This window comes from Elgaria multicarinata, chromosome 18 (assembly GCF_023053635.1).
Source record: "Elgaria multicarinata webbii isolate HBS135686 ecotype San Diego chromosome 18, rElgMul1.1.pri, whole genome shotgun sequence".
Lineage (NCBI taxonomy): Eukaryota > Metazoa > Chordata > Lepidosauria > Squamata > Anguidae > Elgaria > Elgaria multicarinata.
The window spans coordinates 13,181,738-13,198,761 of record NC_086188.1 but is presented as its reverse complement, the minus strand read 5'-3'; the positions used below and the strand labels follow the sequence as shown (position 1 = coordinate 13,198,761).

Below are 17,024 nucleotides of genomic sequence, written 5' to 3'. Positions count from 1 at the left end.
TCTAATACAGTCCTTGCAGGCCCTTCAGAGACATGGTTTTATGAACAGGGTGCAACTTCTTTCCTTTGCAATTGGTCGATTGTCTTCCAGTTTCCAAGGCAAGTACTTAAACAGCAACGGATTTGCATGTAGGGGCTGCTCTCTTGATCCCTGGGGATTTAAGAGAGACTGGGAGGAAGCCAAGGGGAGATCCTTCTACTTGAGGAACATCAATCCATCAGATTTCCCCACAATGGCCTGGACTCTGCTTCTCTTCACACTCCTCCTCTCCGTTGGTGAGGGGAATTCATTTGGAGGAAGGGATCCATTGTACTTGAGTGAATTTGTTTAAAATCCAGAGCTTTGCAAAGGTCTGGTGTGGCTGCATTGTAAATTAGGGTTAATAAGCTGTTCCGTTCCATGTCCTCTTCCAGGTCCCAGTGTCCAGCAGCTGCAGACCCTGAAGGACCCAGAATTCGTGGCTCCGGGTGGGACGGTCACCATGTCTTGCAGATTCGGTAGTGGAAACATTGGTGATGGCAATTACCCTGCATGGGTGCAGAAGAAACCAGGGAGTAAACCTCGGTCAGTGATGTATACCACTAGCACCAGACCTTCCGATGTCCCAGCCCGTTTCTCTGGCTCCAGGTCGGGGAATGTGATGTCCCTGACCATTACGGGGGCCCAGGTAGAAGATGAAGCGGCTTATTACTGTGCAGTGTGGACTGCAAGCCAGGGGCACAGTGGTTCATTGAGATGCAGAAGTGAGACAAAAACGTCCTCTTGTTTCTTTGCACTGTTTATGCATTAACAGAAACTGAACTGCCTAGAGCAGCCGTTCTCCTTTTGTTGAAACCAAGGCTAATACAACAATGAACTTTACATATTCATTTATTTGATTTGTACCCTGCCTTTCTACCACCAAAATTGCACCCGAAGCTGTTAATTTGGTTGTATCGGCTGCTTTTTGGGGAGTGCTTTTTCTAGGCAAGTGGTCTGGTTTCACCATTCAAATTAATTTGCACAGTGCAAGTATGGAACATATTGTTGAAAAAAAAGTTGTGCAAGTATGGAACATATTGTTGAATCATGGTAGGTTACTAATTGGTAGGTTACTAAACCTTCTCCTCATCTCTCATTCTCTCTTACTGTCAATAATGTTACACTTACTCCAGTCAAGGAAGCTCGTAGTCTTGGCTTTATATTTGACTCCTCGCTCTCCTTTATTCCTCATATTGAGGCAGTAGCTAAATCCTGTCGTTTTTTCCTGTATAATATTGCCAGGATTCGATCATTTTTGTCTGTCTCTTCTGCCAAGACACTTGTTCATGCGCTGGTTATTTCACGGTTGGACTACTGCAACCTTCTTCTCACTGGCCTTCCTTCTTCTCACATCAGTCCATTGGTTTCTGTTCACCACTCTGCTGCTAAGATCATCTTCTTGGCTCGCTGCTCTGACCATGTTACTCCACTTCTGAAATCTCTTCATTGGCTTCCAATTCAGTCCAGAATCCAATATAAACTTCTCCTGTTGACCTACAAAGCTTTTCACTGTCTTGCTCCTTCCTATCTTTCCTCTCTCATCTCACACTATTGCCCTGCTCGTGCTCTTCGCTCCTCTGATGCCATGTTTCTCACCTGCCCAAGGGTCTCTACTACCCTTGCTCGGCTTCGTCCATTTTCTTCGGCTGCCCCTTACGCCTGGAACGCTCTTTCAGAACATTTGAGAACTACAAGTTCAATTGCAGCTTTTAAAGCTCAGCTAAAAACTTTTCTTTTTCCTATAGCTTTTAAAACTTGATTTTGTTCTGACTTTTATACTGCCTGTTTGGTGCATTCTCTTCCCCTCCTTATTGTTTTATTATGATTTTATTAGAATGTAAGCCTATGCGGCAGGGTCTTGCTATTTATTGTTTTACTCTGTACAGCACCATGTACATTGATGGTGCTATATAAATAAATAAATAAATAAATAAATAATAATAATAATAATTGTATGGTATGAGAAAAGAAACCCTTTTAGTTGAAATTATAAGGCATTGGTACTTTCCATTTCAATATCGCCCAAGAACTGAAGCTCTCTGGACAGATTAGAAAGAATGTATTCATTGGCCGGCTGGGATAAATACATTGAGTGAAGCTACAGGAGTGTTGCTCAACATTTGTATAGATCTATGCGAAATTTCACCTACTTTCCCAATAACTAATCCTGTTTTGAGGAAACTTTGCAACTGTACGTCCATACTAATATATAAAAAAGGATACTGTTAATTTCATTCCCACCCCTTGCCAGGGTTAGGGTTAGGGTTCACTCTCCTTCCCAAAACATTTGAGGAAAACGAGGAAGATGTGGCACAACTATATTTCTCCCTGACAACACAAATGCAATTTCAATAATTTCTCCTACAATTTTTTTTTATCATTCTCTTTCAAGTCAACAGGAAAGAAATTGCTTTTCAAAAGGAATTCAAGAAAATTCTGGACAAATTATCATCATCATCATCATCATCATCATCATCATCATCATCATCATCTATTTCTTACCCGCCTCTCTCATTGGATCGAGACGGGGAAGAACAATAAGCATAAAATACATAAAATACTGATTAAAACATGGTATATACTATTTAAAAACATCCTAAAAGCACCCTAAAAATGTACTAAAATATCCTAAAATTCCACTGGACAGGCCTGCCGGAAGAGATCAGTCTTGACAGCTGTCTTGAATGCTAAAAGACTGTTAAGCTGACGAGTCTCCTCCAGCAGGCCATTCCACAGTCTGGGAGCAGCAGAAGAGAAGGTCCTCTGGGTAATGGTTGTCAGCCTAGTCTTTGCTGACTGAAGTAGATTCTTCCCAGAGGACCTGAGTGTGTGGGGCGGATTGTACGGGAGAAGGCGATCCCGCAGGTAGCCTGGACCCAAACCATATAGGGCTTTAAAGGTGATAACCAACACTTTCTACTTCACCCGGAAACTCATGGGTTGGGTTTGGATTTCTTGTTACTTTGGAGGTGGCCAAGGAGTGTTCACTGTATAATTTCACTGGCTGCCTGTGGCCTCCTCAGCTTCCCAAACTTCAGGGGAAGTCATCACAAAGTAATTCCTCCCAGAGGGCTGTTCAATATCAACAAGTGTAGGCAGCTTGGGAGGCCGCAGAACAATGGGGAGATGTGTACACAGAAATGAAAAATGCTTCACTTGTTGCCTTCAGGATGATTAAGTTCTTTGATGCCTGCTATTCTGACTCTACCCTGCAGGAGGAGATGTTTGCCCAGTTTCCTTCCATGAAGCAGAAGTAAATGAACACAAAAGTCTCCTTGCAATTTCAGTGTGGAGTGAAGGAAAATGACTGAATACATGATTGGTCATTCTGGGCTGTTCTGTTAATTGTATATAGAGACCTTGATCCAAGTTTGCTTCAAGAGACCAAAGTCCTTGTGATGTCAGTCGGACGATGCAATTTACAATTTGAAAAAAAAAATGGGGGAAGTGTTGGGAAAAGATGGCATGGTTACGAAGAGAAGGTGTTGATGTCTGAACTCCTATGAAATCTCTGTGAAAGAGTCAGGGTGATGGCACGAGAAAAGTCTCCATTGGAAGCACTCCAAGAATAACCGTCTTTCCACAATAGAATATAGTCGTGGTCTCTGGGCCATTCCAAGATGACAGAGTCAGTAAGCCTATATACGCCAGTTCTGGGGAGCATGGGTGTTGTTGCACTCATGTCCTGCATGTGGGTTCTTGGTCAACAGCTGGTTGGCCACTATGTGGTCAGAGCACTGTACCAGATGGACCCTTGGTCTGATCCAGCAGGGCTCTTCTTAAGATCTTATGTTGTTAGTGTGTATTGTGTGAAACTGATAAATGGATCAGTTATAATGGGGGAACATGAACCAATTGTCTTTCCACCATTTGAGTTGCAATGGGATCCTGCCCGTTTGAAATTCACAAGCAGAATCTATTACAGATTCCTAAATCTATAGTTCAAAACTGGGTTTTGCTCTGGTATTTGCACGTCCATTTTGGTGGTTTGAAGGTTGGACCGATGTCCTTCAGACAATTTAATTGTAAAATGCACACCTTCTTTCAAACCATCCCACTACAATAATGTCCAGAAGTGAGACATTCGGTATTTCAGGAAAATAAAACCCCACAAGAACATGAGAAGAGGATGCTAGATTGGACCTAAAGTGTTATCTAGTTAAGGAGTTTGTTCTCACTATGGCCAACCAGTTGATTATCGGAAGTCCGATTATATAGGACACGATTGCAATAGCCTCATCCTATTCATGTTGTCCTGCAACTGATAGCCAGAAGCATCCTGTGTTGTAGCTGTTAATGCTGTTCCCCATCAGCCTTTCTACAAATGAATTACGCCACCGCTGTATCATTTTCATCATGGCCAAAGCAAGGACCATTCCAATCCCTTTCGAAAACTGCCTTGATGCAAATTGGCCGTTGGCTTTGCTAGAACATCCCATACTATTCTGAAGGGACATGAGGTCATAGCTCAGCTAATGAGCACAGGACCTATTTGCATGAAGGGGCCACATCTCACGCTCTGGGCGATTTAAGAAAGGATGATGGAGAACCCAACCAGTCAAAGTCAAAACTCCATTTCAAAGTCAAAACTCCATTTAGAGAGTTCACCATGGGCTGGGCTCTGGGTTTCCTTGTGTGTCTCACTTTCTGCTTAGGTAAGGATATGGAGAACTCATGTTGCACATAAGCTAACAAGGAAACTATTTTTGCATTTATCGTAGAAAAATTGCATTGTGAGGATATTTGGGGGTGTATAATATGTATCAAAGTTACAGACTTTGTTTTTGATGTTTATCTTAAGGTGTCAGTTCACAGCAGCGTTGGACTCAGCCTGCATCCCAGTCTGTGTCCCTGGGAGAAACAATAAAACTCTCCTGCACTACCAGTGATAGCTCATACACCTTTCACTGGTATCAACAGAAACCTGGCCAGGCTCCTCGATTTGTGCTCTCTGGTACCACCAGCAGGGGAGATGGAATCCCAGACCGGTTCACTGGTTCTAGCTCTGGGAATACTGGCTATCTAACCATCACCAATGTCCAGGCTGAAGACGAGGAAGATTATTATTGCAGTAGGTGGGACGGAAGCGGCACGACGTTTCACAGTGGTAAAATCTAATGAGGAACTGAGACAAAAACCTTCGCTTCTCCTCCCCAGATAAAAGTTCTAATGTTTCATCTGTGCAATGAACAATTGAGTCATATGAGACATCAATGCCATATATTCCCACCGCCTTCTCCAAGACAAAAAACTTTCACTCTTCCTCTCCAGAGGGGGCGAGTGAAGGATGCATCAAAGATCCATGTATGGAAGTGGCAGAAGAAGAAAAAACTGCCGTTGGAGGAGATATAAAAGCCACAGAGTCCCACCTCCTTGTGCAAGAACTGGGCCACCCACAACACACAGCTCAATCTGCCCAGTTCAGACCACAGGGTGACACAAGCAGAGAGCAAACTCACTAGAGCCAGCTATTTGTGGAGCAGGGAGATGGTTCAAAGAAGTGAGCTCTGTCACTCAATGATAGTCAAATCTAAGCCCATATTTTGATCACAAGGGAAATGGCAGAGATATCCTATTTTGAGTCCTGCCTCATGGTGCCTAGAGCAATCAAGTGTTTCTGTTTCTATCATTGCCTTCCTGGGGGCACCCAATGGATTACTGAGCTTGTCTTTCAAGGAAGCTGAGTGCCTTCTCCACAATTTCCACCCCTCATTTGTCAGATGGAGGCAACAGAGGCCATATCATTTGAAATACTAAGAGTGCTCAGAGAGAAATGGCCTCTATCCAAATATTTTCTGCCAGTCCCCCACCCCCCAAAAATAGAGAGACATAGAATCATAGAATTGTGGAGTTGGAAGGGACCACGAGGACCATCTAGTCCAACCCTCCACAATATCCAGGAAAACCAATTAAACCATCCATGAGAGGTGGCTGTCCAGACTCTTCTGAAAAACCTCCAGAGATGGAGAACCTACAACCTCCATAGGTAGACTGTTCCACTGTTGTACAGATCTTACTGTCAGGAAGGTTTTCCTTCTATTTAATCAGAATCTGGGTAGCTATAACTTATACCCATTATTTGGGGTCCTAATTTCTGTGGCCATGGAAAATAGTTCTTGACCATCATTACATGTGATAGAAAGTAAATATACACACAGCAAATTTGGCTGCCTTTGAGTAATTAGGTAATCTCAAAAAACGTCACAAATATTTATAAAACACACCAAGAATAAGGCAAAAGAAAGTGGCATGCGCTTCCGCAGAGAAAGAAAAAAAAGTTCATTGAATTGGAAGACGGGTTTTGGCTCAGCAGCAGCTCTATCTCTTCTTTGGAGGCCCAGATTTCCAACACAGGCTGGCCTAAAAATGTTTTGGAAATCAGAATGAAGCCATGCTACAAATCCTGCAAATGGTGAGTGCTACCTGTGTAAATCTGCTGACAATTTCTCCTCTCCCTGGTTAAATTCCACAAAATCGTACCACCGTTTTCTCTGCCTACAAATAGGCTGGAGAATATCAAGAAACCGTCTGTGCATAGCTCTAGCTGACACTGAGATGGGCATGAGATGATAATAAGTGACCAGTAGGTGTCAGTGTTGCTCTGTCACATTTCTCTTGGTTAATAATCTCACTGAATAGGTAGGCTGAGTTTGCTACTGTGAAATATAGCTGCTGCTTCTACACCAGGTGAGAAGAAGGGGGGAGTTTGGATTGGGGAAGGACCCCGATGTGCTACACAGCAAGCAGGGTGGGATGAAGAAGGTGGGGTTGACAGTACCAAAGGAGATGTAAGTTGAAGAAGCCATGGCTATCTTCAGCAGGAGGTTTAAAAGAAAAGGAGGGATTTTTGGATCACAAACTGCTTAACAGGTCGGTGTCTGTGTTATCTCTCAGGTAGTGCTGAATATGTCAAAGGAGAAATGCATTGGAATGAATATTGGAAGGGAATACTCTCTGCCCTGGAAGCACTTTCCCCAAATACTTTATGAGCATTGGGCTGGTATTGTTGCTTAGTAGATAAAGAAAAAACACTCTGCACATGTTCAGCAATTCTCTCTCTCTTTCTCCCTCCCTCTCAATTTTTTGGCTCATGTACTCCTGAACTGCCCCTTTGGTTTGAAAGCAGATAAAAGGGCTCAACCTGAGATTGTCCTCATTAAATTCAAGGTTGCTTAGGGTGACCCTATGGAAAGGAGGACTGGGCTCCTGTATCTTTAACAGTTGTATAGAAAAGGGGATTTCAGCAGGTGTCATTTGTATGCATGCAGCCCCTGGTGAAATTCCCTCTTCATCACAACAATTAAAGCTGCAGGAGCTATTCTAGAGTGACCAGCTCCAAACGAGGGTAGAAACCTATTTCTGACTAGGAATGTATAGCATTGTACAGCAAATTTGTATTTCAGTACAAATTTACTGCAGCTAGTTTTTCTTTTTCTTTTTTCTTTGCTGTTAAATTTGAAATGGGAGGGGATGGATTTTGTAATGAACATATGTGGAAGTGACACAGAGAGCCAATAAATTGATCCACCTATCTCTAATTTTGAACACGGTCTCTCTGTTTCTGTATATTCCAGAAATTGTGGACTTGTCACTTTCCACAACCGACATGGCAACGAAGCTGGGTTTGCCACCCTGAGGACACTCAACTGGTACCTGCAGCCAATCTGTTATATAAGGAGTGGCACAATCATGTTAATATTGCACCATGCCCCAAAGTGACGTTATGCCCAGGGCATTCTGGGGAATTAAAATGACAGCTATATCTGACAGCCATGTGCTTTTCTGAGCATGGCAGCTGCTGATAGACAAGTTCAGTATAGGGCCCACGGAGATAACACATTACCTGCCCCCCCCAAAAAAAACCTGGAGCTAGCCAGTTTGGGACTGATATAGACCTTGCTGGCTCTTTATTTCCAGAGCTAAGAGATGTAGTGTTTTGGCCATCAGAGTGCGGCAGTAATACATTTCTTGGTTCCTTTCTCTTGGGACTGGAGTTAAAGAGCAAGAGATTTGCATGAAGGGACTGCTATTTTCACACCTGAAGGTTTAAGAGGGACTCAGAGAATGCTAGTTAGAGATCCTGTTCCCTTAGGAAGACACCCTGGCCTCCCCACAATGGCATGGCTCCTTCATTTCATCACAATCCTTGTCTCCATTGGTGAGGGGAAATTAATTGCTGCAAGGAATGGATAAAACCTTCCACATTCTAATCCATGGTTGGCAAACATTGGGTGTTGCTCCACCATGTTGAATAGTTTTAATCAGAGTTCCTCTGCCTTGTATTCTTTCAGGTCCCAGCATCCAGCAGCTCCAATCCCTGAAGCCCTCGGAAGAGGTGTCTCTAGGCGGGACAGTCACCCTCTCTTGCAGATTAAGTACTGGAAACATTGGTGATGGGAATTATCCTTTATGGCTCCAGCGGGGTCAGCAGAATGCTCTACAGCTGTGCATTTATCACACCAGCACCAGGCCGTCTGAGGTCCCAGCCCGTTTCTCTGGGTCCAGGTCAGGGAACACAATGTCCTTGACCATCACGGGGGCCCAGCCGGAAGATGAAACGGGTTATTACTGTGCTACTTGGACTGGGAGAGGGTGGCACAGCCATTCCTTCAGATGGGGAAGTGAGACAAAAACCCTGAACAGGAATTGAGCTACATTTATTCGCTGACGTTCCTCTTGCAACAAAGGAGACCTTGAGTGAAGGTTGCCAGGACTGCGTTTAGAACTGAAATGAATATTTATGAGTATTAGAAAGTGACTGAAATTATAGATGAGCTTTAACCCATGCGGTGAATATGTGAGCATTTTAGATACATTGACACCTTGTTACATCTTCTTAAACATAGATTGTATTTTGCGTTTCTCAAAAATGAAATAGAACATTTTAGATTATTTGCCGTGGCATCTTTGAAACAAAATTACCATCTAGCATATTGAAGAGTAAATAATTATTAAATTAATGAACTATTCATTCAGATGGAGGAAGCAAGACAAAAAACCCACCTTTATAGGAATTGAGTGAATATAGGCACTGTAAAGTGTAATGAAAATAAATAAGTATAGCTTCCAAATCACGTGAGGTACTGGTTCCTCTCTATTCGACCCTGGTTAGGCCTCATCTAGAGTATTGCGTCCAGTTCTGGGCTCCACAATTCAAGAAGGACGCAGACAAGCTGGAGCGTGTTCAGAGGAGGGCAACCAGGATGATCAGGGGTCTGGAAACAAAGCCCTATGAAGAGAGACTGAAAGAACTGGGCATGTTTAGCCTGGAGAAGAGAAGATGGAGGGGAGACATGATGGCACTCTTCAACTACTTAAAAGGTTGTCTCACAGAGGAGGGCCAGGATCTCTCCTCGATCCTCCCCGAGTGCAGGACACGGAATAACGGGCTCAAGTTAAAGGAAGCCAGATTCCAGCTGGACATCAGGAAAAACTTCCTGACTGTTAGAGCAGTACGACAATGGAATCAGTTGCCTGGTGAGGTTGTTGCCTCTCCCACACTAGAGGCCTTCAAGAGGCAGCTGGACAACCATCTGCCAGGGATGCTTTAGGGTGGATTCCTGCATTGAGCAGGGGGTTGGACTCGATGGCCTTGTAGGCCCCTTCCAACTCTGCTATTCTATGATTCTATGATTCTATGATAAACAATATTTATTAATATATGCATTAATAAAAACAGGTAGCAATACCTTTTAGGTGACAATCTTCTACATAGTTATCTTAGAGGGAGACCCTTTGAACTCAGTAGGATTTCCTATTGTGTAGACATATATAGGATCATGCTGTTTATTCAGCAGGATACGTAGGAATAGGAGAACATGTGCACACACAAAACACATGCCCCACCTTGATCATTGTGGCATACATGGCCTTTTGCTAATTGAGCTGCAGTTTGCTCAACCTTCATTCAGTCTTTTGCCTTGGAACATCTGGTCTATCTCCATGTAAATTAATTTGGTTTAATTTGATGTGATACCCATGCTTATCAAATATTAAAAACATCTAGATAATCAGAATATCCAGTGGGGGACTGTTAATCTGGTGCTAAAAGGGTTAAATGTTGCTGCATGAAGAAGGCTACTTCAAGTGAAATATGGATGATTTGATCTGGAATGGTGTGACTTGAGTGAGGGTTTTGGGGAGATTTACAAGAAGAGCCCCTAAAAGACCCCAGACTCATATCTGAAATACCCCCAGAGGTACAGTATATTCCAGACCCTGAGCCATGGACATGAAGATCTTGAATTTTGATTCTATGCTAATTATTATTATTATTATTATTATTATTATTATTTATTTATTTATACAGCACCATCAATGTACATGGTGCTGTACAGAGTAAAACAGTAAATAGCAAGGCCCTGCCGCATAGGCTTACAATCTAATAAAATCATAGTAAAACAATAAGGAGGGGAAGAGAATGCCAACAGGCACAGGGTAGGGTAAGCAGGTACAGGGTGCCATTAACTAAGACTCTATCTAAGACTTTCAAGACTGTCTTTGAGGAAAAGGAAGAAAAACACACACCACAGAGGACTTTTACAAGTGGCTTCTTAGAGTACATTCAAGGCCTCAGTGGCGGGAGAGTTTGTGAGCAAGCTGGTTGAGAGAGCTGAGCATGCTACTGTGAAATATTGCTTTTTCCTCTACACTGGGTGAGGGAAGGAGGGGAAGTATAGGACTGGGGAAGGACCCCCCCTTTTGTGATATGCAGTAAGCAGGGTGGGATGAGAAATATGGTGAATGACAGTAGCAGAGGAAATGTAGGTGGAAGAAGCCATGGCTCTCTCAGGGCGCAGTTGCCTTCCTTTGCACTTGGTCGATCATCTTCCAGTGCAGAGAAAAAGTACTTAAAGAGTAACAGATTTGCATGCAGGGGGTGCTCTCTTGACCCCTGGGGATTTAAGAGAGGCGGCTCTTCCTTCTACTTGAGGAACATCATTCTATCCACTTTCCCTACAATGGCCTGGACTCTGCTTCTCTTCACACTCCTCCTCTCCATTGGTGAGGGGAATTCATTTGGAGGAAGGGATGCATTGTACTTGACTGGATTTGTTTAAAATCCAGAGCTTTGCAAAGGTCTGGTGTGGCTCCATTGTAAATTAGGTTTAATAAGCTATTCCCTTCCCTGTCCTCTTTCAGGTCCCAGCGTCCAGCAGCTGCAGACCATGAAGGACCCAGAATTCGTGGGTCCAGGTGGGACGGTCACCATGTCTTGCAGATTTGATAGTGGAAACATTGGTGATGGCAATTACCCTGCATGGGTGCAGAAGAAACCAGGGACCAAACCTCGGTCAGTGATGTATACCACTAGCACCAGACCTTCTGATGTCTCAGCCCGTTTCTCTGGCTCCAGGTCAGGGAACATCATGTCCCTGACCATTACAGGGGCCCAGGTAGAAGATGAAGCTGTGTATTACTGTGCTGTGCACATTGCGGGCACGTGGCACAGCCATTCATTCAGATGGGGAAGTGAGGAAAAAACCCTTCTCTTACTTTCTTTGCTCTCTTTGTGTATCAACAGAAGTTGAACTGCACCAAACAGAAGGAAAGTAATCAATGATTCTTCATTTCTCTCCCTTTTCCTTTCAACTCATGAATGTGGCATTTCAAATCGAAGTTAAAGAACGTAAGAGGACCCCTGCTGGATTAGACCAAGGGTCCTTCCAGTTCACCATTCTGTTCATACAGTGGCCAACCAGCTACCCAAGGGAATCCCATTAGCAGGAAGGGAGTGCAACACCACCCTCTACCCATCTTGTCTCCAGTGACATCAATGGCTGTTAAAGCAGATCAGGCTCCTTTCACTGAAGAGCCTTCTCTCACCGAAGGCAGAGTGACCTCTCCAGAAGGCCACCTATCATGGAAGCTGTAGTAATAGGTTTCCTGCATCAGCAGCAGGTCAGACTAGTTAACCACTGTGGTACCTTCCTTCTCTATGATTGTATAATTCTAATCCACCCAGATGGAGCTGCATCCCTATTTAAGACTCAGGCCTTAGCTAGACCTACCTTATAGTCCGTAACGGAGGAAGGAAGATCTTGCATTGCGATTAACGCGAGATCCCTCCTCCATTTATACAGGAAGAGAGGCGTCGCACCCGCCATTTTTTATTTTTAAAGAAACAGGAGTGCACGAATGGTCATGCGCAAAGGTAGGTCCTTTTTAAAATAAATAATTTAATTTCCCTGCTCTCCCCACCCTACCCCTGATGGGCGCAGCTCCTGCGTCAAGCCGCGGCAACGGGCTACACATTCTGCGGTCTCAGGCTCAGCCCAGGACCGCGGAAAAAGCGGGCCCAAAGGGGAGGGCGAGATCCCAGGACCAGGGAGGATGCCTCCCTGATTCTGGGATCCCCTGTACGTCATGTGGATGCTCGGGGATGATCCCGGGGTTCGCCGCAGGATTTTGCCTGGTCTAGCTAAGGCCTCAGTTTGCTGTTGTCCGTTGCTGAATCAATATTTGAGCATTGCTTCCATGAGGCCCCAGTTTAAGCTATACATGGAACTCTCCAGGGTGCTGATTCCATCTTTCCTAGCCTTAGTACTGCTACATCCCAAGCTAGTTGTTTAGGTTGGGATGGTAATGTGCAAGTTGGAGGCAGGTCACTAGAAGTCCCAGGACTATGACTACCTGTCCAAGGATGCTGACCTGTCAAGCCACCACTGGCTGCTTGAGGGTTCTCTGCCACAACCAAAGCTGGTACTCTATTGTCTCTTTCTGTTTCTTATCAAACAGGTTAGGGAGACACTCTTGTCTTAAACTCAGGGGTGGACATTTGCACACTCCTTCCCTGGAGATTTGAGGGAGAATGAGAGCCAGTGTGATGTAGTGGCTAAAGTGTTGGACTCGGAGTCGGGAGATCTGGGTTCTAGTCCCCGCTCAGCCATGGAAACCCACTGGATGACTTTGGGCCAGTCGCAGACTCTCAGCCCAGTCTACCTCACAGGGTTGTTGTTGTGAGGATAAAATGGAGAGGACGAGGATTATGCATGCTGCCTTGCATTCCTTAAGGAGGAAAAAGGTGGGATATAAATGTAATAAATAATAATAAAAAAGAAGACCTTTACATTGAAAAAATACATCAGCCTTGCAATCATATCCTAGATGTTCTTTCATGAACACAAACAAGGAAAGTCTGTATTCATTGGCAGGGCTGGGATAAATATGTTGAGTGAGGGTGCAGGAGTGATTCTAAATATTTATAGAGGTCTGTGTGAAATTTCTTCACAAGAACAAATCCTGCTTTGAGGAAGTTTTTGCAACTGTACTCCCATACTAATATATGTTATAAAGCAATGGCTACATCTAGGAAATTATAAAACACCCCAAGAATCAGGCAAAAATTGGGAGGCTCTTTTAAGGAGGAAATTGAAGTACAGAGTTTGGCTCAGCAGTAGCTCCACCTCTTCCTCTTCTTCCACCCCACACTGCCTGCCCACTTCATACCTATATTTTTGAAGATGGTGTCCAAACTGCCAAGTATAGGTAAGGACCTAAGGGATATAGTTCAAATTCCTAAAATGCTTAGAACGCAAATTACCTTGTGAGATATTTTTTGCTAATTCAATGATGTATATTTAACAAATGTACTTTTACAACAGTCCTTATGTTGCATTAATACATACAGAATGCACATAGTGTGATATCTACAATAAAATTAATGCTAACAATTAGTTTCTAAATCATGACATCAAAATTAATCCAATTACAATGTCATTAGTCCGTTTGCCAGTCACTTGAAACTGCCAACTGGGGACAACGCAATATATAAACAATATATAAACTGAACATCACATGTATCACTAAACAGTATTTTAACAGACCAATTTAAAACAAAATAATTACCTTTCTACATGTGAGTAGTGATGACAATTATTTTGGAGTAAATGGTCAACATATTATATCCTTTTCTGAACTATACTGTAAAATATAGTATTTTTTTTTCTCGTCCAAACTGCCAATGCAGGCTGCCCCCAAAATACTTAGGAAAACACAAAGAAGCTGTGCTACATCCCCTGCCGTTGATGAGCCTTGCTAGTAAGAAACTGTTGGGAATTCCTCCACTCACTGGAGAAACTCAGTGAAATTGTACCCCCAGTTTTTCTGTCCAGAAATAGTGTAGAGAATTTTGAGACTCCATTCATGCACAGTTCTAGCTAATGCTGAGATACGCATGAGATGATACTAATTGCCCAGTAGGTGTCGCTGTTGCCCTTTCATATTTGCCTTGCTTTCTCACCTGACTAAAAAGACAGGCTGAGTTTGCTACTGTGAAATATTGCTTTTTCCTCTACACCAGGTGAGGGAAGGACGTGAAGAGCAGGACTGGGGAAGGACACCCCCCATGTGATATGCAGTAAGCAGGGTGGGATGAGAAATATGGTGAATGACAGTAGCAGAGGAAATGTAGGTGGAAGAAGCCATGGCTCTCTCAGGGCGCAGTTGCCTTCCTTTGCAATTGGTCGATCGTCTTCCAGTGCAGAGGGAAAGTACTTAAAGAGCAACAGATTTGCATGCAGGGGGTGCTCTCTTGACCCCTGGGGATTTAAGAGAGACCGGGAGGAAGCCAAGGGGAGATCCTTCTACTTGAGGAACATCACTCTATCCACTTTCCCTACAATGGCCCTAACTCTGCTTCTCTTCACACTCTTCATCTCCATTGGTGAGGGGAACTCATTTGGAGGAAGGGATGTGTTCGTTGTACTTGACTGAATTTGTTTAAAATCCTGAGCTTTGCAAAGGTCTGGTGTTGCTCCATTGTAAATTAGGTTTAATAATCTATTCCCATCTGTGTCCTCTTTCAGGTCCCAGTGTCCAGCAGCTGCAAACTCTGAAGGACCCAGAATTTGTGGCTCTGGGTGGGACGGTCACCATGTCTTGCAGATACAATAGTGGAAACCTTGCTGATAACAATCACCCTTGGTGGGCCCAGAAGAAACCAGAGAGTAAACCTTGGTTGGTGATGCACTCTACCAGCACCCGACCTTCTGATGTCCCAGCCCGTTTCTCTGGCTCCAGGTCAGGGAATGTGATGTCCCTAACCATTACGGGGGCCCAACTGGAAGATGAAGCAGCTTATTACTGTTGCGTGTGGACTGGGAGCGAGTGGCACAGTGGTTGATTCAGACAGGGAAGTGAGATAAAAACCTTGTGCTCATTTCTTTGCTCTCATTTTATTGAACAGAAACACAACTGGCTATAGCAGCATCTCCGTTTTTGTGCAATGAAAGAGGCCCCCAAACCAAGAGTGGGAGATGTGATGTCTTTAGTCATTCATTCATTTGATTTGTATCCTGCCTGTTCTACCAAGAAAATGACACCCAAAGCTGTTTCTTTGGTCCTTTTGGCAGCCTTTCTGGTGATGTTTGTGCATGCAGGTGGTCTGTTTTTGCCATCCAAAATAATCTTCACCATGCAATCATGGAACAAGACCTTGATAAAAATAATAGAGCAGCAAAACTCCTGCTGAACAACTTTGGGTTGATAATAGTACAGTATGGGGAATGGTAACTGACGGAAAAATAACTTTCAGTTGAAATTAGAAGGTTATATGGCTTGTAATCTTATTTGGGGTTGTTGTTGTTGTTGTTGTTGTTATTATTATTATTATTATTATTATTATTATTATTATTATTATTGCACCATCAGTGTACATGGTGCTGTACAGAGTAAAACAATAAAATTGCAAGACCCTGCCGCATAGGCTTACATTCTAATAGAATCATAATAAAACAATAAGAAGAGGAAGAGAATGCACAGAACAGGCACAGGGGAGAGTAAAACTAACAGTATAAAAGTCAGATCAAAATACGGTGTGCACTATATATACGGGCATATTTCTATTTGAAGGCTCAGCTTTCCTGAGAATGGCTCTGGCTCTTCTCTTTGTGATCCTGCCCTCCTTTGTGAGGGAAATTCATTTATTGAAATGGATAAACCCACTGCACCACAAAGACACAAGTATAACCCATCCTGGACCGCTGTGAATTATATCGCACAGTGTCGGGGAATTTGACACATCATCAGATTTCTTTCAAGTTTTTGCCCTGTGTGACACTGTGGGCATATCTAGACCTAGGGATGGGGTGGGGAGGATCTCGTGCTATGGTGATTGTGAGATCCTCCCCCTCAGCCTACATGCGGCACACGATGTCCCGGGAGGAAGAGGATGTTGCACCCGCCATTTTGGGTTTCTCCCCGAAAATGAGCGCATTTTTTTTTTTAAAAAAAACTCCTTTATGCAAATGTGTCCTGTGCTCTTTGGCTTTGTTAGACCATCCCATCATTATCTGCAGCAACATGCCATTCTAGTAGAGCCAATGACCGCAGAGCACATTTGCATGAAGGGACAAAAACTTCAGCTCTGGGTGATTTAAGAAAGGAAGTGGGGAAATATCCCAACCAGTTCCCTTTTTTCCCCTCCAGCAAGTCAAACTCACCATAGCCCGGGCTCTGTATCTCCTAGTACTTCTCACTTTCTGCTCAGGTAAGGGTAGGATTCATGTTACATGGGCCAGCAAGAAAGGTGTTTGCAATTCTCATAGGGATGTTGTACTTTGTGGCTAGTTGAGGACATGGAATATGAACCCAGGTCATTGTGCTCCCCTTTTTTCTTCCCAAAAGGTGTCAGTTCACAGACTTGGACTCAGCCTGCCTCCCAGTCTGTGTCCCTGGGAGAAACAACAAAAATTTCCTGCGCTACCAGTGATAGCTCATACGCCTTTAACTGGTATCAACAGAAACCTGGTCAGGCTCCTCGATTTGTGCTCTCTGGTACCACCAGCAGGGGAGATGGAATCCCAGACCGGTTCACTGGTTCTAGCTCTGGGAATACTGGCTATCTAACCATCACCAATGTCCAGGCTGAAGACGAGGAAGATTATTATTGCGGTAGGTGGGATGGAAGCGGCACGACGTTTCACAGTGGTAAAATCTAATGAGGAACTGAGACAAAAACCTTCACTTCTCCTCCCCAGATAAAAAAAAAAAATCTATTGTTT

At 43.7% G+C, this 17,024-nt stretch overlaps 1 gene segment (V, D, J or C); it reads left to right on the top strand.

The window, feature by feature from the left end:
• The first annotated feature begins 200 nt into the window (after positions 1–200).
• LOC134410834 (immunoglobulin lambda variable 8-61-like) lies at positions 201–7,657 on the top strand. The segment is given in 3 exon segments: positions 201–275; positions 414–743; positions 7,596–7,657. Coding segments are annotated over 3 exon segments (435 nt in total).
• Positions 7,658–17,024: the final 9,367 nt, after the last annotated feature.